This window comes from Corapipo altera, unplaced genomic scaffold (assembly GCF_003945725.1).
Source record: "Corapipo altera isolate COAL_440 unplaced genomic scaffold, ASM394572v1 104b, whole genome shotgun sequence".
Lineage (NCBI taxonomy): Eukaryota > Metazoa > Chordata > Aves > Passeriformes > Pipridae > Corapipo > Corapipo altera.
The window spans coordinates 108,025-124,050 of NW_020885023.1; the positions used below are offsets into that span (position 1 = coordinate 108,025).

Genomic DNA, 16,026 nt, shown 5'->3' on the forward strand with positions numbered 1-16,026 from the left:
GGAAGGGCCCATTGCAGAGCTGTAACACACAGGGATTTCAGGAAGGGCACATGGCTCGTGTGTCCCCACAGCCAGGGCTCAAGTGTGCACCCCATCACCCACGTAATGCTGCAGGTGTTCCTGTTCCCTTCTGTCATAACTCTGTTTATTCCTTGAAATGTGTCAGTCCCAATCCAATGTTTCCTCCAGTTTCCCTGCCCCAGTACTGACCCAGATGCTCTGCAGTGAGGTCTCCTGGACCAAGATCACCCTTTGTGCAGAGACAGAAGAAAAACATCTCAGTGGTTTTTCTCACTGTCCTTTTGGCACAAGCCCTGGTGATGGCCACGGGCTTGCTGGGCTGCTCTACTCCATCCAGACCTCCTGACACTGTTATTCCCAAAAAGGAATCCCAAAAAGAGTGGCCATCTGTACATGGGCACACACATGCACACACGTGTGTAATGTGCTTTAACAGTTTCCTCAGTCAAACCCTCTGCTCTCTGGGCTCCTCCCAGGAGTGTTGGTGCTGATCTCCCTGGGCACCCCTGGTGGCTCCCACCCAGAGTGACTCGGGTGCCCAGTGGGCACAGAGCTGTGCAGGGTGTCCAGGCTTCCCACTGCTCGTGTGTCCCCAGCAGACCTGTGTGGGTATCCCCTCCTCATGATCTTTCATTCTTGCTTTTGTATCTTTACTCCAGGAATCAGGCACCAAACCTGGAGCAAAGTCAAGCCCAGACCCTCCTCCTGGCTGATCCAGCCCTAGAGTTTGCCCAGGGCTCTGTTATTATCCTGCATCCCTGTAATTAGCTGCTTAGGCTGTGATTGCCCCATTGTCCGCTGGATGGGTTTAATCATTCTTTTCTCCTACAGTGGCAATTTTGTTCCAATTAATTATTTCAGTTTGAACTGCAATAGCTGGTTGAGTTTAGAGAGAAATTAAAAGGGTAGGGAAGGATAATGAGGAATGAGCTAACTTGGGAAAGGCTGCAGACAGGGCTGAGCAGGTCCCGCTTCTCTGCCAGCCTCTCACTTGCTCCCCAGAGAGCTTTCCAGGGCTGGGAAATGTTCTCCCTGGAATCGAGGATCTGGAGTGACACAGAGGCACTGCCTGGCTTCATCCCTGCCTGGGGGTGAAGGGATCCCCAGTACAGAGTGTTGTACTGGGTCTGATGGCAACAGGGAGGGGAGCATACTCAGAACCCAGCCCCAAGGGAAAGTGTTGCCTGTTGTAGTGACAGGACAAGGGGGAATGGCTTCAGACTGACAGAGAGTAGGGTTAGATTAGCAACATCTGGCTGTGGCCCTTCCCTTCCCACAACATCTGGCCACTGGGCTGGCTGACAGCAGCTGCCAGTTGAGGGGCAGATGCAGCAGCACATCCCATGCTCCTGTTGTGCAGGGCCATGGAAAATTGGATGAGGAGGGAGGGATGGTATGTCCAGGGAGGCTCAGGTGCTCCCTTGCCCCAGGGTGCCTCCAGCTCCCTCAGCCTTGTGTCCCAAGCTAACCCCAGGCAGGGTGCCAGGGAGCCAGGGCTGGAGGGGTCTGTGGTGGCTGCTGTGCTCAGAGTTGGAGCTCCCAGTGGGAGGGAGCTCGGAGGAGCTCTCACCCTGCCATGCTGACCCAAACACTGCTACAAAACACGTGATGTTCCAGCAAACCGAGGTCACCACATCCCTCATTAACTTGGTGGAATTACCCAGCGTGGGTGACGTTCTCAAGGTGATTCGGGATGAGACTGATTTAGAATTTTAAAAATTTAGAAATAAATAAATTTAAGGTTAGCCAAGTTTAGAAGGGAGAGGAAAAAACCATTAATGCCTTTCAGGAGTTACAAAAATGCTGCCTGTGCAATTCATGTATAATTCAATGAATTCCAGAGCAGTTTGAATATTTAAATTACGTATGATCAAAGCAATAAAAAAATCCCCATTTTCTCACTTCAAGCCCCCCAGACACAATGCTCTCCAGTGTCCCCTCCCCAAAAGGCAGCTCCTTCCTCTGCACTTCCAGAGCTGGTGAGCCTCATCGCTCCCAAGAAATTGAGTTAGACTGGAAAAATACGGCCTCCGAGTGCTGCTGCTGTTCCCTAATCCAGGCGGATGCGCCGCTCAGCCAGCGCGTTGCCAGGGCGATGGGCACAGCCGGCAGGGCTGGGGAGGGGTGATGGGCACGGGGCGTGGGGAAGGAACCCCCCTGCCCACAGCCGCTGTCAGTGCCCGGGGGATGGAGCTCTCGGTGCCGGTGCAGGACGATGGAGGGGTCTCATCCCCCGTCTCTCTCAGGGTGTCAGGGGCTGAAGAGCTGCAGCTCCGGCCTCACTGCACATTTGTTCCCCCGTGGATGTGTCTGTCTCCTCTCCCAGCTCCCACACTCAGGGGCTTGGACTTGGTAGCTCCCCTGGCTGTGGCCAGGGAAAAAAGGGAAAATATCAACTAACTGCTCCCTCTGCCTATCCCTCCACCCCTCTCCAGAAGCTGTAAATTTTCATTAGTACTCTGTAATTTAATGATCTATTCCCAAGAGAAAATTAGTCTTCAATTTACAAAAACTTCCCTGTTAATTTAAGCATAGTAGTAGGGAGCACTGCAGTGCCAGAGCCACATCCTGTGCCTCCTGCTCCCCCTCCCACAGCAAAGGACAAGTGCAAGGGAGAATTCCAATAACTCACCAAAGACCACTGGAAATCTCCCAATCAAGACTGCAAAGGGGTTCTTGGGAGCACGAAAAGAAACTTTCTCCTGAAACAGGAGGTTATTTGAACCTGGCAAATACCAATTCAGCTGGAGGTTGATGCTGGAAGACTGGGAGAGAATGTGCCAGGCTCACCAGGAATATGCTGGGTGAGCAATCGGTGCTCACCCAGGAGGCAGCTGCCACTGAACCCTCGGGGCTTTTAAACAGAAAGTCAGTGCCAGGCCCTGCAGCATCCTTGGCAGACCATTCTGCAGCCACAGCGTGGTCCCTGGGTTGGGCAGGACCACGATGGTTCTGTCTGGGGCTGCTGCAGGTCCCTCAGTGCAGAGCCAAGGCTCCAGGCTCTCAGCCTGCCCACCCTGCCAGTGCTGCCCAGGCAGGGCCCAGGGCATCGCTGTCCCCTCCTCGTGCAAACGCCGAGTGTGGGCCACGTGTGTCCCTGGCAGATATTGAGATGGATGATGGTGGCTCTGCTCATTAGAGGCTGTGGCAAAGGGTAGGTGCTGGGAGTCTCCATGCTGGGGGAGAGCTGCAAGGGGAGCTCATTAACTTGAAAAATTGGGTCCAGAGGGCTCATTTGTCTGAGATCAGTTCTCTGTTTTTTCTAGTAATATGGAAAATGAGGGAGGGGAACCTGAGCCTCTCCTCAGTGACCGGTGCTGTGATTTACCCCTTTCATGTTCTCTCCTTCAAATTGCCTTTAATACTGTTTATTTTCCATGGGCCTTAAGCCTACCCATGTGGAATGTATGTAACCCTTCACTGCCATGGTACTGCACCCACAGGACAGTGCGGACACTGTGACATGTTTGCTCAGCCTGGCACCATAGGGATGCTTTTGAGGGGCCCTGGTCAGGCTGGGGTGGTCCCTGGCACCCACTGCCAGGCACTGCCATATAGGCTTGTTCTCTGATCCCTGGTCTCCTGCAGTAGGAAGTTTGTGCCCCCGTTGCCTTCCTCATTCTGCGGGGCTGTGGTGGGTGGCTGGTGGGCAGAGCCTGCTCTGAAGCATCAGGGAGGGCTCATCCTGGGTCTGGCACTGCCACTCACATGGGGAGGTGCCAGACCCTGTTGCAGGGAGAGGCTGTAACTTCAGCTGAACCTTTACTTGACGATTTCCCTCGATTTTCTGAGCAGATTCAGGGCAGAGGCTGCTGGAGGACACCTGGTGCACAGGATGCAGCGCTCCTGCTGCAGGGGGGCTGCAGGGCAGGCTCCTGGCACATGTCCCCCACCATGCTGGCAGCAGCCCCATGTGCCACAGAGCCACCAATCACACCCTGCTAACAGCAATCACTAATTGCCCTGCACTGTTAATAAAGGCAGAGTTGTCAAACCACAGCAAATATTGGAGGGGAAGCCTGGAGTCAACCCCTGCCAATGCACTCCCCTGGCCCTGACCCACGGCAGGAATGAGGCCCAGCTCTCTCCATGGCTGTGAGAGAAGGACTTGGGAGGAGGCCACGCTTTGAGCTGAGCCCCCTTGGAGCCCATGGAGGTGAGGGTTTGGCCACGGGGGCTGCTGAGCCCCCCAGCACTTCTGCACCTGCCAAAGGACAGGCCAGAATCCCTCTAACCCTCACTGTACCAGGGCTGTTCCCTTCCCAGCCAGCCCCGCCCCAGACGTGGTTAAATTAGAAGGGAAACCTATTTCCTCTTTTAAAAAAAATCCAGGGGAGCAAAGTTGGTGTTAAATATAGAGATATGATATGTAAATGAATCTGACAACTGAGTGAATAAAAAATGAAGGTTTAAATTATTGAAGGGTGGGAGGAGATGGCGCATGCAAATAGCATTAATGTGGAAAGAGGCAGCGCTCGGAACAGGGAAGGAGGTTTTGAAACGTAATTATTTCTTTTAAGAAAAGCACTACATATGAAATAAAAGCCAACAGGGCCAGCATGTGATTGTCTCAAAGCCCTTTCTCTCCTGCTTGTCCCTTTACCCTCCTGGTCTTTTTTTCATCCTCTGCAAAGCATTGAGAGAAATTGAAGGCTACTGAATTTTTTAGCTTTAATTAACATCAGATGAATTAAGTTTTGATTGCTTGAGAACAAGTGAGACCCGGGGATGGCCGATCACAGGCTGCTGCTGAGAAGGCAGGAGGGGGTGTTTGGTAATTCATTTGGTGGGGTCAGGGCTCTGTGGCTGTCAGAGCCAGCGCAGTCACAGCCACCCCCTGGAATCAGGGGGGACCTCCAGCACTTTGCAGAGGAAGCATGGACTTAATTTACATGGAAAAACACCTGCCTGAAGATGTTAACCAGCCAGGAGGAGTTCAGTAGGGCTCAACTGTGCAGACACTCTGCTGGCTTTTGTTCCTGTTCCTCCCTGTGCTGCAGAGCCCGCGGGCAGGATCAGACAGATCAGGGCGGGTGAGGGAGCATCAGCCATTCAGTGCTGAAAATAGAAAACTCAGTGGTGATTTTTATCCATGATAAAGCAGACAAGGAATTCTGGCAGGCAATCTGTGAGCACAGAAAATATCCTCATCACCTTCCTCACAGCTGTATTTCTGCCTCTCTGACCCTGTTCAGGACTGACGGAGCAGATTACGGGTTCCCTTTCCCTAATTCAGAACTTGATGGTTTGGGACAAGTTGTTAAAGTTATAGATCAAAATGTCATTTATTAGAAAAGTGCCTCTCCTGGGATTCTTATCCTTCATTCATTATTTGTCATGTGCTGACAGTGAGCTCTGTTCTGTCTAATCTGTCTTTCTGGCTGTTTATACAGCCCACACCACGGCACCACCCAAGTGCCTCCCATTGCTTAAAAAATGATGGTTTGCTTCCTGCTCCCTCCCCTGCTCTGTGAAGCCATGAGGGCTTCAGGATTTACGGAAAGCGCACGGGATTGATTTTCCCATTCCCTTCTGAGATACCAGTGGTGGAGGGTCCTCCCCAAGGATCTGCCCGAGGGGCTCGGTGGGGTGATGTGCAGGACTCACTCCACTGCCTGGGGTGCTGCTGTCCCAGTGTTTTGGTGGTGACTCCTGTCATGGAGCAGTGACTTGGAGTGGTCCCGGTGTCCCCCACATCACATGAGGCTTCCCTGGCATGGTCTTCCAGCCTGCAGTGGGGAACCCCCCATGTTCTCTGCCTGACCAGTGCCTCAGCCCACTCCTGGCAGGACACAGGATTCATCCACGTGGACCCGCCGGCCGTTCGGACAGGACACGGGAGCAGTTCCTGCTTTCTAAATGATAAATCACCCTACACCACTATCAGGCACACAGATCATGTTCATCACCACCAGCCGTTCATGACATAACTGCAACTGTTACATCTTCTGCAGATGATCCAAGAGCTCTCGGGTGTATGGAGTGGTTTGCTCAGTCTGTGTCCCTGCCCAGGCCAGCCCAGGGGCTTGTGCCTCCTGCATGAACCAATTACAGCAATTCTTGCCTCCCCCCCAACAGCTTTTGTGTTTATGAAATGAGGGGGAAAGAGAATTCCTCCATGGATCCCCACCTCATTTTCACTGTCTGCTTGACAGACGTCACTCATGCCACTTGTCAGGCCAGGTCCTGGGCCCAGCAAGACACAGAGCTGGCATCTGGTCTGGCCTCTCTGTGGGTTCAGCAGGGCGCTGGTGGGACCAGTGCCCCTGTCTCTCAGCTCCCGCGGCTCCCACGGTTCCTGTGGCTCCCAGTCCATCTCAGTACAGGTCCTTTCCTGCCCGGTTTGGCCGCCGTGTCTCCATGGCGACGCGCTCTCCCTGCCGCAGAGCATCCTTGGCTCGCCACTTCCAGCGCTGCATTTGTATTCCCAGCCTTTGTCTCCCGCCCGGCGCTGGCAGCCGGCCAGGCCAGGCATCCATTTCAAAGCAGCCTTTGTTTTATCGGTGCAATAGCTGCTCAGAAATCCATGGGATTCAATCAGGGCGAGAACACTGTGTTTCCTCGCTCTCCTCTTTCCCCCAGCCAAGGCGCTGTTGCTCAGCGTGACCACATCGCCCGCCGGGGGCACCGCGATGGGGCTGTGCCAGCGGCCTCATATCGGACAGGCAGGAGCAAGCGGGGGGAGACATTTTCCTCCTCCCTCCCCCTCCCCAGGCATAGCTGACATTTCCTTGCCGAGTCAGACGTGCCATTTCCAGCGCTGCCCTGTCCTCGAGGCTCAGGTACAGCCAGATCTGCTGAACTGCTGAGCCCGGTAGTTGAGATTCCAGCCCCTGGGCAGAGCAAAAAGATGCTTCGAGTCAACTCAGAGCCCAAAGCCAAGATCCTGCCCCAGCTGACTGCTCCTTCCTACTGTGGCTACCTGCTCCACCGGGGCAGGGTGAAGGCAGCCTGCCAGGGGTGTGATCCAGTAATTGCAGTATCCACCCCTGCTTCCAGGGGAGTTCGAGACTTAGAAAATGGGATGATGTTACACATCTGCTCAAGTGCGCAAAGATAGATGTGAAAGTGTGTGTGTGCATGCACAGATGTATTGATGCAGGTTTATGGGGACCCTGGTTTCCAGGTACTCCAGTCCCTGTGGACCTTCCCCAGGGCACAGAGAGGCAGGCAGGAGGGGACACAAAGAGGGCAATGTGGTGTCATTGCTGAGGTCCCGGTGCTCCCCAGGGCATCCCTACAAACCTCAGAGCTTGGCGTGAGGCAGGAGGGAAAGAAGAGGATAATGGGAGAACAGTGAAGTCTTTGTTAAGGGCAGAGGCAGCAGCCATGTGTCAAGCCCTGCCCAGAAAGAAAATGTCTCCAGGAGAACCTGTCCTCCGAAACAGGTGTCTTGGAAGGTGGTGGGAGCTGAGCAACCAGCCCAGGGTCAGCGGCTGTGGGGAGTGTGTCCAGCAGCTAGTCCTGCCCTGCTGCTGTGGGGAGGCTTCTCCAGCCTTGGGCCAGTCCCTCACAGCCTGGGTGTGCTGAGCAGGGCTGCAGCGGGGAGTGGGCATGAAGCTGCTGGTCTCAAGGGTCTCACGGGAGGACCTTTCATCTTACTGAACCTCAGTCAGTCTGCTAAGTAATTCACTGCATTGTTAGGGTGAGATACAACCATGCCAGCATTACAGTTCCTGTGACTGGGACCACTGGGAGAATCAAGAGCACAGGAGTTCAGGGTCACACAGGAAGGTCCCAGTGAGTGCCAGCTGTGGCCCAGGCAAAGTGCCACCCTGGCAGCACCGACGTGACTTTGCACAAGGACGCTCTCACACCTGGAGATGGTCCCGTGAGGTAACGAGTGCCAGAGCTCATGCTGTGGTCTGTGGTGTTGCTCAATAAAGTGTGTCCTGGCCCCATTTCACTCTCTCTAATTAGGAAATTCAGTAGATGAATCGCTCTCTGAAGCCTAAACCAGAGCATATTGCTGGCACAAAAAGAACTGGTCTGCAGCAGAGTAGGAATTGTTTGTGCCATTGTCAGTGAGAAGTGCAAAGGAAACAGGTGAAATTTGTTAATCTGGTGCTGTGCTGAGAAAGAGCAGGTGTGAGTGAGGCAATCGATGAGCATTGATCAGAAAGGGGCTCACTCCTGTTGGACACGAAGGAGGACAGAGCAGACACACACAGGGTGTACAGCCCCAGGCAGTGCAGCCTCCTGTGTCAGCACTGACCACGCCGGTGCTCTGGTCACTCCCGTCCCTCTCCCAGGGCACTGGCATTTCTCTGGAGGCATAGCTCTCACCAATTCACCACCAATTCACCACCTGGGATTAATCCTGGAGGAAGGGTGAACTCTGCCATGGGTGCAGCTGGTGGGCTGAAGGGAGGGGATCAGTGACTGCATGAGGCCATGGCAAATCATTGGACTGGAGGGCAGAAATAGGAGGGGAAGCACATTTCCCTTCACACGTCATCCACATCTTCCTGCTGGTGGCGAAGGACAGTGGTTTGTAACTCTGTGGGCTCTCCAAAGAGTGCTCTGCTACTTTTTGGAGTTGTCTTTTTGTTTAGCAAAAACATAGAAACAAGCTAGAAAAAGCCACAGCTGTGGAAGAGAGGTCAGCACGTGTGGACCTGGCAGACTCCATGTGGGTAAATCTGGCTGAGCTGCCCACAGGGCAGGTGATGCCCAGGGTGGCTGGACCTGCTGCTGCAGCAGCATCTCGAGGGACCTTTAGAGCCAGGGGACATTCCTCCACCAGCCTCTATGAGAGATTAGACTGAGCCATATTTGCTAATGCCTGGGAAATGTGGAGTGTGGGCACTGGGGAGAGCCATAGGGAGCCCACCAGTGTGATTCCCTTTGGAAGTGCAGTGCAGCCCGGGTAAATCAATAAAGATGGGAGCATCTCTTGCACTGCACCACTTCCGAGTGCAGGGATGTGAGGCTGGTGTAATTGGCTGGATGCAGAGTGAAATCCAGGCTCAGCAATTCCATTTTGCAGTTGGCAGCCTTCCCAAATGCAGATTGGGGAATGCAAGTTGGACTGGCTTTAAAACACAGGGAAATCCTTTATCTTTGATAATTTTTTTTCTGATTTAAAGGATAGGATTAAATCCCCATTTAATAACCCCAACTGCCTGCTCTGCCCTGCTCTGATTGCTCTGTGTAACAGTGATAGTGCTGCCAAGGCACTGGAGCCCAGAGGCAAGGCAGGGAATGTTCTCCCCAGCACAGATCCCATGGCTGTTTGCTGCTGCAGCCCATGAAAAAGAGCCAACTGTTTAACCCCCAGCACAGGATGGTGTTCACTGCTTTCCAAGGCTTTTTCCAGCTGCTTTCCAGGGCTGTTTCCAGCTGCTTTCAGGGGTGCTCTGAAGGCAAGCCCAACGCTTTCTGTTACCGACTTCCAGTTTTTTCATTTGTGGGTTTTCCTCCTAATTAAGGATCCTCAGGGTCCCAAATGTCCCTCACTAACATACACAGCCTGTCTCACTGCACCAACAGGCTCCGGGGCAGGGATTGTTTCTATCAGTAAGTGCTGCCTGTTCAGTACCTTTATGCTGCCACCTCTTACTGTCACCTGGGCTATTTTTAAATCCTGTAAATAAAGCCTCTACAATGAAAAGGAAAGGAGCCTCCTCACAGAGGAACACAGAGAATTGCCATGTTGACGAGGAGACTGTTTCCCCTTGTCTGTCAAATCAGCTCATTTAGATTATTTAAGTCAAGAGCAATTTTGAAAACAATCTGTTTCTCCCGTGACAGTGGCTTCTCCCCGTGTAATGACTGAATGGAACGAGCGGCTGAGAGTTATTGATGGCAAAGTCTCGTGTCCCCAGACCTGTGCTGCTCCCGGTGCAGCCCCAGCTCTGTTTTCCCCAGGCATGAAGTAGATGGCATTTTCTAACATGTCGGCTTCCCGACTCCAGGAAAGCCTTGACAGCAAACTGCAGCTGAAGGGCGGAGGGGATGGGAATGCTGAAATGGCGCCAGCTCCCCTTTAACAGTTTTCAGCCAGTGCATTTCTCTGCCTCCTGCAGTTTGTTCTCTTGCTCTGATGACATGAAAATCCTAATTAAAAAGTGAATGGGGATGTGATGATGGGAGGACCCGTGTTCGTGCCAGGCTGGCAGGGTGCAGGTGGTGGCTGCTGTTGCAGGGAGAGGATATTTGGGGATCGCTGCCCAGGAGGGCATGTTTGCTGAGTGATGAAAGTGTAACTGCACAGATCATCCCTGGCAGCTGCCTGAACACGGGTGGTGTGTTTGCCCTTGAAGAGTTGTTTCCATTATTTCTAATTTCTGATGTGATGTATGACCACAGTGCTGCGGAGCCATTCAAACACACAACAGAGAAGGGTGACAGGGTGAGGAGGAAGCACTGCTGGAGGTTCCTCCCTTCACACTGCCCTGAGCTCTCCTTCCTGTTCAGGAACATGGTGGTTCCTGGGAACAGTGATCCCATGAGGGTTAAGGATTTATCAACCCTTTGGCTGAAAGCAGCTCCCAAACCAGGTGGTTATGTATGTCTTTTCAAGCACAGGGATGCTGCTTTGCTGTCCCTTTGCTGGCAGAATCAGAAATCTGAGGCCTTAACAAAGAAGTCCCGAGGTCCAGGCTTCAGTGAATACCAAAGGACAAAGAATGAACTAAATAACTGTAGTAAGCAGGAGAGAAGGTCACCCAGAACCTCAGTTCCCAAATAACCTTAGGCTCAGTGCATGTTAAGGCTAAAACCAGGAGTGGGTGCTGAACATCAGAGTGCTGCTTCCAGCCAGCTGCCTTGACCTGGTACCACTGCTTTGACTAACAGGCTTCTGCATGGGTGAAGCTCAACCTTCCAGTTCTTCCAGAAGCAAATGTTCTTCCTATTTGAGGGTTTATTAATTTCCCTAGTGTATCCAGGAGTTCACCAGCCAGTGTCATATGTGTCAGAACTCAGCTGAGCAAAGTGTTACCTGTGAGGGTGAAAGAGGTAAGAACATGACGCTGATGGAAGATGATGATGGGGTAGGTAATTGAGGGTTGGTTCCTGCAGCTGACATTTACACTTATACACTGATTATAAATATATATACACTGGTTATATATACACTGATTTGCTGACAGTGTATAACCAGCTGCAGCATTTACAGCACAGAATGGAAGTCACCACTGCAGCAGTCTAGTTGCTAGGAGTATGTGCATAAATAAAATTAGAGAACAATCTAAAATAATAAAGAAAGCTGCAGACCTTGACTATGAATTTTATTGACAGTGGCATAATACAGTTAACAAACTGACATAACAGGAGTACATAATGCATTCATCAGCCTTCCCAACTAAGGACAGACTTAACAGCAGCCCTCCTACACCACGTGTAGTACCTCCAAAGAGAGATGAAACAGGGCTGCTGTGAATGGAACAGTGAGAGGGAGCTGAGTCAGACTTCAGGAAATAATGGCTTTCAGTTACACACAATTACATGACAGTCCAAACTTTTTCATATGAAGAAAAATAAACATGACCAAATTAATTCAAACCAATTTCAAACTGTCAGTACCCTTTAAGTCCAATCACTTTATGCTTGTGCATGTTCAGCTCACAGCAATGTACTCTGCGTTACTGAGCCTCTATGGACAAAAATACCCTCCCTGGCTACTCTGCTTTGTCATAAACCTCATCTTTAATAATGTATGATCTTCTTCAGCTGAAAAACACTGTACTTCATTCATGCAGGCAGAGACAGTGGATACTGCAGCAGATTTCCAGGGACAATTGCTCATATGCCCAGGGCATCCATTCACGTCACAGGAGAATCAAATAGCATTTGTTTTTTCACTAGCATTGGCAGGAGCTGAAGCTAGGCTGGTAAATGCTGGTGACAATGTGCAGCCGGGTGCAAAGAGAGAGCAGGAAGTTCCCTACCCCAACAAAACCTTGGACAGGGAGAGCCTGTCAGATGGAGAACTGTTCACTGGGACTTGTCTGCTCTCAGTTTCACTTGTTCCTGACATTACTGCTCTCAGTTCTCATCCCTTATCCTGTTCAGTCTTTTGACTGGCTTGATTTTTCTAATTTCTGGGATACTGTTACTGAAGCCAAGTCCAGTAAAACAGTGTAGCTCATACACTCCTCACTCTTCATTTTCTGTATTTGAAGTTACAGTATCTCTGTGTGTTTTGGAATAAGCTCTGTGTTCGCTTACATCAATCTTTCACCAGGTTTGCCAGTGCTGGGGACTCAACCCAACAGAGTCAGTAGAAGAGTAAGAGAAAGGTCTGTGGTGGTTATTTACACATTAACACTCTTTACCTGCCAGTTATTGGCGCCCCAAGCTCGGTGCAGAGCCGGGCACACTGGCAGTGCCCTGGGAGAGCTGCCCAACACACGGAAAACGTGGAAATGGATGTTATGTCCATCTGTGTCTTGTCCTGCATCGCTTGCGGAACAACTGTGCTGTGCTGAGGGCGTTTGATGAGACAGCACCTGGAATTCCATGTATGTGCCTGGGAGAGTGAAGGAACACATCAGCACACAGGACCTGTCTGCTCCCTATGGCTCCCTGACAGGAGGGCACAGCGAGGTGGGGCCGGTCTCCTCTGCCGTGCCTGCAGTGGCAGGACCAGAGCAAATGGCCTCAAGCTGAGACCAGGGAGATTCAGATTAGATATTAGAAAATATTTTTTCACTGTTCAGGTGGTCAGGCATTGGAAGGGGCTGCCCAGGGAGGTGGTGGAGTCACCTTCTCTGGAGGTGTTTGAGAGGCATCTGGATGTGGCGCTGGGTGATGTGGTTTAAGGGTCACAGTGGTGGTGCTGGGTTGACAGTCTGACTGGATGATTTTAAAGTCTCCTCCAACCCCGATCACAGAATCACAGAATATCCTCATGTGAAAGGGATTCACATGGATCACCCAGTCCAACCCCTGGCCCTGCCCAGGACACCCCAGCAGTGCCACCCTGTCCCTGAGAGCGTTGTCCAAACGCTCCTTGAGCTCTGGCAGCCTTGGGGCCGTGACCACTGCCCTGGGGAGCCTGGTCAGTGCCCGACCACCCTCTGGGGGAAGAACCTTCTCCTGATACCCATCTCAGCCCCCGTGACACAGCTCGAGGTGCAGTGATGCGATGGTTCTGTGGTTCTCTGCCCCCGGCGGTGCCACCGCCCCTCAGCCCGGCCCGCGCCATGTCGGGGCGCCCCGGAAGCGCGGCCGGGGCGGGTTCGCTTCCTGCGCGCGGGGCGGGCGGGCGGTGGCGGCAGGAAATGGCGGCGGAGCTGCGGCTGCAGCTGCCGGGCCCTCCCGCTCCGCAGCGCCGGGCTCAGCCCGCATAGAGCCGCCGGCCGCGCCGGGCCCGCGCCGCCGCCTCCGGGACGGACTCCGAGCACTTTACATACATGAGGTACCGGGAGCGCGGGCGGCGCCGCCCGGGCCGCGCGGGGCGGGGGACGGGCCGGGCGGCGGCGGCGGAGCCCCGGGCGGCCCGAGGGGTCGGGGTCGCCCTCGCCGGGTCGCGGGGCCGGCAGAGGGGCCGCCCCGGGGGGGTCGCGGCGCCCGCCAGAGCTGTGTTCCCTCCCCCCCGGGCCGAGCTCTGCCCTCCCCGGCTCGGGGTTCGCTCCTGCGGGGCCGGCAGCGCTCGGGGGCCGCCGGCGGGGCACGGAGGGTCCCGGGGCTGCGCCGGAACCGCATCCGCGGGATGAAGTGATGCAGCAGAATTGTTTTCCTTAAAGTCCTTGAAAGGGTGAAGTGCAGGGCTGGATGTTGGGGTGCAGGTAGGACACGCAGGCTGGGTGCTGGGCACAGGGGCACACAGGGCCGGCAGGGCAGGCTCTGCCCGCTCCCCTCCTGTCCCGGGACACGCACACACCTCCATCCCATCCCTGGGCCATCCGTGTGCTCCCTCCTGACCAGCCCCACCTGGAGCTCCCTGTACATCCTGACCCCGCACCAGTTTTATTTTCGTGCTGCATTGCTGTTGACATGGAAACCAACACCGCTTTCTCTTCTAGAGAATTGGAAGCTAAAGCTACCAAAGAAGTCGAAAGAAAACTAAGCAGGTAAAAGGCTCATTTAAATTCCCTCCCACAGTTTAGATGGAGAGTTGGCCTTGGGCTAGAAATAGTTGTGGGCTTTATCGGGAGCTTTAATCTCTTGTTAATTGTAAAGATAAAAAAAACCCCTGAATTGGAAAACGTCCTCTATTGCATAGAGAAATCTCTGCAAGTTTAGTTAATTCTGCAGACTAAACACCTTTTCAGCAGGGGTTTTTTTTTCGCAGAACAATGTCAGGTGCATGATAGAGTGTCTTTAATAGGGGAGGTTTTTGAAGAGAAAAATAACTGTTCTGCTCTAGGATGTAGTACCTAAAAATAACTAAAAAATAAAGGAAGAGTGGGGGGGGGTTTCTATGCACTTCAGGCAAATATTGTTGGGAGGCAAGAAACAATTGGTTGTGGCAAGAACTCAAATAAACTGTATGTTGCCGCAGAACTATTGGATCTTTGCCTCTTTTGCCATGGAGAGTTAGTTGGTGAATTTCCTGTTAGCGCATAGTTTGTAGAAGGAAAACTTTGTAAAATGGGCAGGAGTTCAGAGTCATGTTGAATTAAGAATTCTGTGCCATCACACATCATTTTTCTATTTAAGTAGTTGTTTCTTCTGCACCGTTTGCTTTTAGTCCTGTGACTTTCCCGCAGATATCTGCTCTGGTTTTTACATTCTCTGATTTCAGCTTTTGTCCTACTTCCTTTTTGGGTTCTTTTTCAGTTAGACCTTAAAGGGCCTTTTGCTAATTGTTAAAGGGATTTCCAAATGTGCCCAAACCCTGAATATAGCTGATAGAATCCCAGATTTGGTACCTTTCATTTTTCCCTCTTTCCCATGCCTGAGCAGTCTCCCGCTTCCAGGCAGAGTTAGGATCGCACTGTGAAAACTGCTTTGCTTTCCCCTGCTGTCAGGATTTTTTTGGTAATACGCTTAAGCATGAATAATTTTTCCCATGTTGTTGTTGAAATAAATACATGGAGTAATTTGAACACGCGGAATCTTTAAGATACCTTTGGCACATTGCTGTTAACCCGTCAGGGTTCTGTGAAAGCACTTGGTGTTTTCTTGATGACAGAAGTGATTTCAGAACTGTGTTATTTAGAGTGACAGAGTGCTAAGTTCAGAGCAGTATTTGGTGCCAGTCTTAGTAAGTCAGTAGATCTGCACATTTTTATGACCTTAGCAGAGATCTTGTCACGCTGCAGGCGAGGCCAAGAGTGACAAGAAGTGAAAGAAAACTACAGACGTGCCAAAATTCAGTGCTTGGAGAGTAAATTGTACTGTGGAATGGGTCCCTGTGTCTCTCTGACACAGAGGGGTATGTTTTATTCATTGAAAAGATTCAGAACTGGTTTGAAGTTCACATTGCTGCCCCATCTGGTTTATGTTTAGCCAGGGAGCCCTGGTTGTGTGAGCACACAGCTGATAAACCGTGATGTGCCTGCGCTGGCCGGGCCTGGTAATTGTTTTACTGGGGTAGAACTCTGCAGATAGCCCTCGTTCTTCCTCCAGTGGCATTATTTACAGTCTTATTAAATTTGCAGTGACCTAGTCAAGATGTAAAAGAGCAAATATTCTTCCCTGGGAAGGTACATAACCCTGTGCTACAGTTTATGTTAATCCCAGATTTCACAGTGTGGATGTAGACTCTGAACACCATGGGACACTGGTTTTGCTTCGTGTGTATTCTGAAGTCACTTCTGGAGTTTATGCTTATAAATTAATGGGTAGCAAATATTTTTTATCTTACTGGGAATATTGGCCTAGACTGTAGGTTTGTGACAGGATTAAGTATCACAGATTTCAGTACAGCTTGCTTATCCAGTTGGAGTGATTCCTATTTTACACTCAGGATTAGCATTTGGCTTGCTTGGCCTTTTGAAAAAGAATCCTCATTTGGTCTGTGTTCTCTCTAGAATTCATACATGCCTAGTGCTGCACAAATATTCCTGGTCTCAAAAATAAGCCCGTGACAGTAATTCAGACAAGTCCATT

The 16,026-nt window shown here is 51.8% G+C and overlaps 1 protein-coding gene across 10 annotated transcripts in view; it reads left to right on the plus strand.

Moving 5' to 3' along the window:
* TNRC6A (trinucleotide repeat containing 6A) overlaps window positions 1-16,026 on the plus strand; it is a 57,847-nt gene that overhangs the window by 1,878 nt on the left and 39,943 nt on the right. For 7 of the 10 annotated variants that reach the window (XM_027667936.1, XM_027667939.1, XM_027667940.1 and 4 more), the window contains exons 1-2: window positions 13,287-13,387; window positions 13,995-14,042. In XM_027667936.1, coding sequence (XP_027523737.1) covers window positions 13,383-13,387; window positions 13,995-14,042 — 53 coding nt within the window. In that variant the 5' untranslated portion in view covers window positions 13,287-13,382. Of the gene's footprint in view, window positions 1-13,286; window positions 13,388-13,965; window positions 14,043-16,026 lie in introns of those variants that run through there. The other 3 variants (XM_027667930.1, XM_027667938.1, XM_027667935.1) reach the window with 2 other exon arrangements.